The sequence below is a fragment of the Notolepis coatsorum genome, assembly GCF_963971535.1.
Source record: "Notolepis coatsorum genome assembly, chromosome: 1".
Classification (NCBI taxonomy): Eukaryota; Metazoa; Chordata; class Actinopteri; order Aulopiformes; family Paralepididae; genus Notolepis; species Notolepis coatsorum.
The window spans coordinates 37325903-37334703 of record NC_140165.1 but is presented as its reverse complement, the minus strand read 5'-3'; the positions used below and the strand labels follow the sequence as shown (position 1 = coordinate 37334703).

Sequence of the window (8801 nt, the reverse complement as noted above, 5' to 3'; positions counted from 1 at the left end):
TACCTCCGTACCCTTACCTCCTTACCTTCCTTAGCATGTTACCGATAAGTTGAAGCCTCACCCACGATACAACGTGCGGTGAAGTATGGCCTGTTTGGCCTCAGAATAGAGCATCGAGACCGCGTGCGAATTAGTAACTGAATTGTCAGAGTTTGGCGCTATACCGTCGAGTGCGACATATTTCTATTAAGTCTTTAATAGTCTATTTGTGTATAGTGTATCGTGCGGTTAGAATTCTATAGTGACCAGCATTTCCAACGCTTTCTCGTATTAGCTAGAGTTCTTATCCAGGCTGGGCCGACCGCATGGCGCTTTCACCCGAGGAGACCTAGACGAGAGCCGTATGGACATGTACACTGGATTAATCTACCCGACGACTACATAGCCCTTTGCGGCTGGAATATATTTGCTTTGGTCCTGTGATTTATGGAGCGGATAATCGCCGACGCCTGCACGTGTTGGATTTACCCCGAGAGGAGTCAAGTCGAGTCGGCGCCCAGAGAGCCTGAGGTCGACTAGCTTTCTTCCCTGTGGAGCTACAGTCTACAAGAGAACCAAGCTGTATTCGTCTGTGGATCAAGAGGCTACTGCACCGGCTTCTGTACCTGAAGTCTCCCTAGTCATCGTTGACCAGACGTCCTACTACCGACAGATCTTCTACCCCCCCTGCTGGCTTACAACCAGTGGGAAACCCCTTCCAGTGTCCCGCTATATTACTAGTGCACCATAGATATAATTCCCTAAGATTCAGGTTGTATAATTACCTCCTGCGTAACCAGAGAATGGACATTCGTTATTGATTTGCCTACGCATACTCCTTTGCCTTACAAGTGCATTCAAAGAATAATGTAAAGTATCCTATGTACCTTTTGCTCCATTAAATACTTGATTAATACCTTTGACTGGAACCGATTTCATTGTGGGAAGTGTTCATCATATTCATATATCGTGTACTGTATGGCCAGTAATTAAAGTACATAAAGCGGTAGTGGTTTAATGATACCATACTTATCAATACAGTCAGGGAATTGTACCCCTCAGTTACACACACACTCATATGCTTCAGAATAAACGTTTAATTGATAATGTTTAATCAGGTCATGAGGAGTAGCTAGACAGACGCTGGAAACACAGTCAATGAAATGTTTATTCTGGATTATGAGAATGCGGGTTCTATTCTCTAAACATTAAATACAACTTAATTTCTCACTCTAAAAATATTCCTAAATCTGAAATTATTTATTAATTATTTAACTTCGGCTGAAAGATTCAGCACCATGGACAGGTCTGCTCAAACTATTTATTTTGGGATGACATGACAAACGTTTTTGGTACCATCTGGGTGGGCAAATTCTAGATGTGATTTTTTTTATTCCTATACACCCCTAGATTGTATTTTGATATGAGTTTGGTTTTGTAGCTTATTAGTGGTTAACGAAAACTAAGTTTTCGCAAAATAAGACTCCTGCCATATTTTGCTCCCCTTCATAGATTCGCTCGTAGGTCGGGTTGTGGGGGTACTAGAGACATGACCATGATCACGTTTTTATGCACCAGAGTCTCCTGAACGCGTAGAGATAAACCTTGAGTCGATCAGACCTTCCTACACTGAGCTATATGGTAACTTTCGCGCACCTACCGCATAATACTTCCACAACAATGAGGCATTCACCTGTAGGGGGTACTGTAGGTGCGTGAAAGTTAGCATATAGCTCAACGTAGAATGGTCTACAGTATTGATTGTCAGGACTTCCAATTCGCGATCAGAGAATTTAAGCTTCTGTTTTCTGTCTGCCATTGTCCTAGGACATGCATACTGTTGCATGGGCAGTATTTATACTGTACTATTTTAGTACATTCAGATTCAGATTCAGTTTTATTGTTGCATCTTGTCACATTTACATACAAAAAGAGCAAAATTCTTAGGTCTTGCCCCCTCGACCTACAGCAGTCAATAGAATACATACAAAAGAAAAAACAATAAAAACCAGCATAATAATGATTTAAGAAAAAGTGACAGTGCTGAGAGTGGTGATATAAAAAGTGCAACAGTAGAATAAAATGTACATACAGTATCAGGAGCAAATTGCACTCAGATGCTCCGTGAGCCAACAGCACTGCCAGATATCCGGAGCAAATTGCACTCAACGAGCCAGATATCCGGAGCAAAGCCTACTCAATCACTTTCAAATCCATCACATTAACACAGCCTATTGATCGGCCTGCACTTAATAGAGTTTAGACACAGTTAGTCCCTCAGGGCCTGTGAGAACTGCGTGACCTCCGTGATGATTGCCGGAGTAGGGGGTTCCCTGCTCTATCAACCCTGGGGTCCTGGTTCTCTGCCAACCAGCCTGAAGGTGGAGGTAGCGGTGGAGGACGGACCACGCCTCTCCCCTCTCCTCCTCCTCCTCCTCTAGGCTCCTGGGGGTCTCTCTCTCTTTCGTCCCGCTCGGAGCTTCGTCTCCTCGGGGTCGGGACTGGGGGCTTCCGGCCTCTGAGGCTCTGACCTCTTGGACCTCCAAGAGAGCTTCCACTGGCTGCCCCCTCATCCACGTAGTCAACCCCAGGGGATGGTGGCTCTTGGCGGGGAGGAGAGCCGGGCCGGCCCCCTGGCCCTTGACTCACCAGCTCATTCAGGGTATCCAGCTTATGCGGGGGAACCAGAGATCGTGCCGAGGAGTGGGGAGAAGGGCCGAGGGCTCTGGGCCAGGGTTGAGCGGAGTGGTGGTCCACTTCATCAGCACCGCCTGTAATGGAATCACAATCAGTGTTGTACAGGTGCAGAAACGTACGTACAGTATGGGGACAGCATGACAATGACAATGATGGACACTTGTCCATGGAATTATAAAGTTCTATCTGACATATTGGTTGAAAATGTGTTATTGATATATTGTAGCTTGACGGTCACGGGCAGGTCTTTACGTCTGTGGAGTTGGATTTCATTTTCTTTTTATCTAAGTAGGAAAGCAATGCTATAAAAATGCTACTTTGGCTATTGTTATTTGTGTAGATTAGAACTTGTCACCAGAGCACCCTTTTCATATTCTTCCACCAAAGGGGAGCGGGCTTCTCTGTACTTCCTCAAAATTTGAGCCGGCTGTGTGACGCAAATAATCCTGTGAACCTATCATGGTTCGCTATTGCCCAGCTGGCCACACTGTCATCCAGGAAATGCTAACTGACTCGTATTATATGTTCATACATCTAGTTATCTATGCACGAAAACAATACTTTCTTTTTTTTAGCAAATCTCTTAGTTTAACAAGATTGAAGTTAAGACATTTTGTGTTTAGGTGCATTTTTGGGGGGGTTATTTAGGTGTAAAAAGATTAAGTTAACCAGCTTGAGGGATGACACCATGGGAAGATGTGTGGGGGGAGAGAAGTGGGCCAATGTGTTCATAGATCCTTGTCTCCTCAATGAGGGAAGTGTAGGGATGCTGCCAAGCCATTTTCAGTCGTTTATTGAACGTTTACGGTGGAAAAACTATACCAAACAAATTGTTATTTAATATACAACAAGTGTGGAAGGGATGTTTAAGGTGAAACCATGGTATCTGCAGCCGGGACTGTGGACTATGTGGTGAATGTGGAGCTCCATACAGTAGTGGGGTCCGTGCTAGCCTCCGTTGCCCCGGCCCGAATCCAAACTTAGCCGAGGTCGCTGACACCGCACACTTCACGTGATCGCCACAGGGGCACAAAACCTAGGGAGCATCACGTTCACATCGCCAACGCTGTGGATGCCACATAGAAGACCGTAATACATTCATTTCCCCCTCATACTTTTTTTTTAATGAATCCCCTTGGGTCAATTTGTCCTCTACATTTTACCCATCCTAACTAATTAGGAGCAGTGGGGCAGCCACAGTGGGGCAGCCACACCATGCAGCGCCCGGGGACCAACTCCAGTTGTGATGCCAGTAACTTGGTGAAGGACAATGGCAGGATATACCTAACATGCATGTGTTTTTTAAGGTGAGGGAGATACCGGAGTACGCGGAGGAAACCCATGCAAACGCGGGGAGAACATGCAAACTGCACACAGAAAGGTCCCCTGCTGAGGTTTGAACCTGGGACACCTTCTTGCTGTGAGGCAATGGTGCTAACCACTGCGCCACCGCACCCTGTGGTAACTAAGTAAGCCGCCTATTCTCGGTCCTTGCCCCACAATGGTGGAACGAACTTCCCACCACAGTTAGGACAGCCGAAACCCGACCAATCTTTCGCCGTCGACTAAAGACACACTTTTTCAATCAATAGGCCTATCTGAAATGAAAGAAATTATAATAATAATAAAAGATAAATAACTAACCTTACTGTCATGCAGTTGTCCCAATATACTAACCTACACTGTAGCACTCAACACTTTGATGAACATTGTTACTCAGCTGATAGAGTTGTATCCTTCCTGCTGACTTGTCATACAAAACTTGTAAGTTGCTTTGGATAAAAGTGTCAGCTAAATGACTAAATGTAAATGTAATGTAAATGAACCCTGGACCTTCTAGCTGTGAGGCGACAGTGTTAACCACTACACCACCGTGCCGCCGACATACAGGTCACACCTCCAGTGTTGGGCAAGTTACTTTAAAAAAGTAACTAGTTACAGTTACTAGTTACTTCTTCCAAAAAGTAACTAAATTACTTACTCAGTTACAAATTATAAAAGTAACTAGTTACTTCAGAAAGTAACTATTGCGTTACTTTCAAGATTTCTTTTTACATATAAACAACATACACAAATCTAAACTATTTTAATGTTGCTGTGGGACAAAGTGAGACTAGCCTCCAATCAAATGCCATGTATGTAGATATTATAATTACTATGTTTATATAGTGGATCATACAAATACAAACAGAATAGATGTTTTGGAACTTTTGATATGTATTGCCCCTCAACAGGCCACAACTGGGCAACATTAAATTATGCTTGTTAAGCACTATACCAAAAATAAATAACAAATATATACTGATTGATTGAACATTTTAATTAACAGATTGCAGAATGGGTACAATACAGTACGGCTCAATACACACAATTGTTAAGGGGATGCAGACCAAGAGTTTCGTCTTGTTTACATCAGGGTCCCACATTTTCAATTCATGACATTTATGACGAAAGTCTTTCTCTGGTCTGCATCCCCTTAACAATTGTATGTATTGAGCTGTACTGTACTGTACCCATTCTGCAATCTGTTAATAAACTTTTCAATCAATCAATCAATGACATACACAACATACAGATATAAGAATCTAATCGAATCATCTAAACTAATCTAATCATGACATTTAAGACATGCATGCCATACAGAGATATATATATCTCTGAGCACCTGAAGCCTGTGCTAAACCAGGAAGTGCAGCACTGTTGATAAGGCTGTCAGCACTGCAGTAGAGCCACTCAGTGCCCTGCGCTGCAAAGAGTGAACACAAAACGCTCATGGACCCGCGGTCTCATGTTGACTGAGTCGCTTGTGTTGTTCGTTGGATTCGTTTTGGATTATTTGGGCTCAAAACGTACACTACATCTCACAAATATTCACTCTCTCCACTGCTACCTCCTCACCTAACTGCATATCAGTTATTGAGTTTTGGACTAATATCTAACAACAAATATCTTCCCAGATTTTATGAAATGGAGGTACATGGCCTATTACATATTGATTTGACATGACATAACATGACATAACTGCTATAGAGAAAGCAATGAGCGTAAACGGAGCCTTGTCCTGTCATGGAGTGTCTAGACAGTGATGTCTCCAGACACCAGCCAGTGTGACCTCACCGTGGTTGTGACTCCGTAGTGGGAACGCTTCTTCTAGACTCCTATCTGGCTGCAATGAGTAGTACTTCTGAGACTTAGAGAGTGCCTGAGAGAGAGAGAGAGAGAGAGAGAGAGAGAGAGAGAGAGAGAGAGAGAGAGAGAGAGAGAGAGAGAGAGAGAGAGAGAGAGAGAGAGAGAGAGAGAGAGAGAGAGAGAGAGAGAGAGAGAGAGAGAGAGAGAGAGAAAAGGAAGAAAGAAAGATAAGAGACAAAGGGGGAGGGGGATAAAGAGAGAGAGGGGTTACAGTAGCAATGAGAGAGAGAGAGAGAAGAGAGAAAGAGAGAAAGAAGGATAAGAGACAAAGAGAGAGAAGGAGATAGCAAGAGAGAGAGAGAGAGAGAGAGAGAGAGAGAGAGAGAGAGAGAGAGAGAGAGAGAGAGAGAGAGAGAGCATGGAATAGCATACAATTCTTATTTTGCCTCACTGCATTTAGAGTTAACCAATCAGATAAATTCTGAATTACCCCCCCCCCCCCCACACACACACACACACGTAATCAAATACCCCTCCAATAGTCAATATAAAATTCCTGTTACAAGAATCAACTTACTGGGTTTCGGACGCTACTAGCACGGAGGCTCCGTCTGATGCTGGGGTATCGGCGAATCAGAATCTCCCTGGTTTGAGTGTTGTCAGGCAGAGCGTGTTTGTTGGTGGAACCTACCGTCTGAGAAGAGAAAGATAAAATAGTATAAGTTGTCAAATAAACAAACATAGTGATTAGAAGAGTAATCCGTGCTCCAACAACAAAAGAAAAGGTGCCGCCTTAAAGGAACACACCAACATTATGGGAAATGTGCTTACCGTCTTCTTGTGTGGCATACTTAGCGGTATAAGTTGCCATATAACATAGCATTCCATTGTCGGAGCTACAGTAAGTACAGTAACAGTGATCCATCTCTTAACGCAGTCAGTGCCAAGCAGAGAGGCACCAGACGGCACTGTTTTTAAGTGTTTAGTATAACTCAGCATCATCACAAATGTCCCGACATGAGGGGAGGGAAATATTTGCGTGAATATTTATGATATAGAAATATATTTCTGCCAGGGGCAAAATGGTTGTTGTTGTAAAATGGTGAGACACTCTAAATAAGATAACATGTGATTGTGAAGACAAAACACAAGTAAATAATAATGTAGGAAGGATAGCAGTAATGTGGCATGTTTATCCCTTAAAGGAGCACGCTGGTAGCCTAGCTTAGATCGTTGGAGAGCTGTTAGTTGGCCATCGCCTAGGCTAACCGTTACTGTCCACTTCCATGGATAGCTGGATAGTTTTCTACTGAATGCACAGAGAGAGACCATGCAAGGAGCCAACCTGCTCATTGGGGTTAAGTGTCTTGCTCAGGGACACTTCGACACACTGCCCGGGAGGAGCGGGAATCAAACTGGGAACCGTCCGATTACTGGACGATTTTATTTATGTCTGATGTTCTATTACTCACCCTCTGTCGGATCTTATATATCTTATATTACTCTGTCTGATCTTATACATGTTATATTACTCTGTCTGATCTTATACATGTTATATTACTCTGTCTGATCTTATACATGTGCTATTACTCTGTCTGATCTTATACATGTTATATTACTCTGTCTGATCTTATATATGTTATATTACTCTGTCTGATCTTATACATGTTCCATTACTCTGTCTGATCTTATATATGTTCTATTACTCTGTCTGATCTTATACATGTTATATTACTCTGTCTGATCTTGTATATGTTATATTACTCTGTCTGATCTTATACATGTTTATTATTCTGTCTGATCTTATACATGTTATATTACTCTGTCTGATCTCGTATATGTTATATTACTCTGTCTGATCTTATACATGTTTATTACTCTGTCTGATCTTATACATGTTATATTACTCTGTCTGATCTTATACATGTTTATTACTCTGTCTGATCTTATACATGTTTTATTACTCTGTCAGATCTTATATATGTTCCATTACTCTGTCTGCTCTTATACATGTTATATTACTCTGTCTGATCTTATACATGTTATATTACTCTGTCTGATCTTATACATGTTTATTACTCTGTCTGATCTTATACATGTTATATTACTCTGTCTGATCTCGTATATGTTATATTACTCTGTCTGATCTTATACATGTGTATTACTCTGTCTGATCTTATACATGTTATATTACTCTGTCTGATCTTATACATGTTTATTACTCTGTCTGATCTTATACATGTTTTATTACTCTGTCAGATCTTATATATGTTCCATTACTCTGTCTGCTCTTATACATGTTATATTACTCTGTCTGATCTTATACATGTTATATTACTCTGTCTGATCTTATACATGTTTATTACTCTGTCAGATCTTATACATGTTCCATTACTCTGTCTGATCTTATACATGTTATATTACTCTGTCTGATCTTATACATGTTCCATTACTCACCTTCTGTCTGATCTTATACATGTTCTATTACTGACCTTCTGTCTGATCTTATACATGTTCCATTACTCTGTCTGATCTTATACATGTTATATTACTCACCTTATGTCTGATCTTATACATGTTATATTACTCACCTTATGTCTGATCTTATACATGTTCTATTACTCACCATCTGTCTGATCTTATACATGTTCTTGGCCAGGATGTCGTGCATTCTTCTCACATCGGCCGCCAAGAACTTCCTCTTAGGCTTAGTGGAGGGTTTCTTCACGCTGGGTGGAGAGATAGCAAGGAAACATACAGAAACCATAACGGAACTGAGAGGCACAAAGGGAAGGTGTTTAGATCTTTTTTTTTAAAGAGCTTTCTTGGAGAAATCACATACAGCACATTTCAGACGGTTGCCTATAACCGTTTCAAAACATAGTGCTATGATAGGACTTGTATATGATTTTTCAAGATGTAGTCTTGAAAATTTGCACATTCCATGACCGAAAAGGAGCAAAATCGTATTTTGCCTACAAAAACATAAATAAACA

The 8801-nt window shown here is 41.7% G+C and overlaps 1 protein-coding gene across 1 annotated transcript in view; it reads right to left on the bottom strand.

Moving 5' to 3' along the window:
• Nucleotides 1-1730: 1730 nt before the first annotated feature.
• Nucleotides 1731-8801, bottom strand: part of LOC311231212 (sodium/hydrogen exchanger 2-like) — a gene marked incomplete at its 5' end in the record, with an annotated part of 39640 nt that continues 32569 nt past the window's right edge. Inside the window, 4 exon segments of the mRNA XM_084317755.1 lie at nucleotides 1731-2750; nucleotides 5794-5878; nucleotides 6383-6499; nucleotides 8432-8534. Coding sequence (XP_084173881.1) covers nucleotides 2257-2750; nucleotides 5794-5878; nucleotides 6383-6499; nucleotides 8432-8534 — 799 coding nt within the window. The 3' untranslated portion in view covers nucleotides 1731-2256.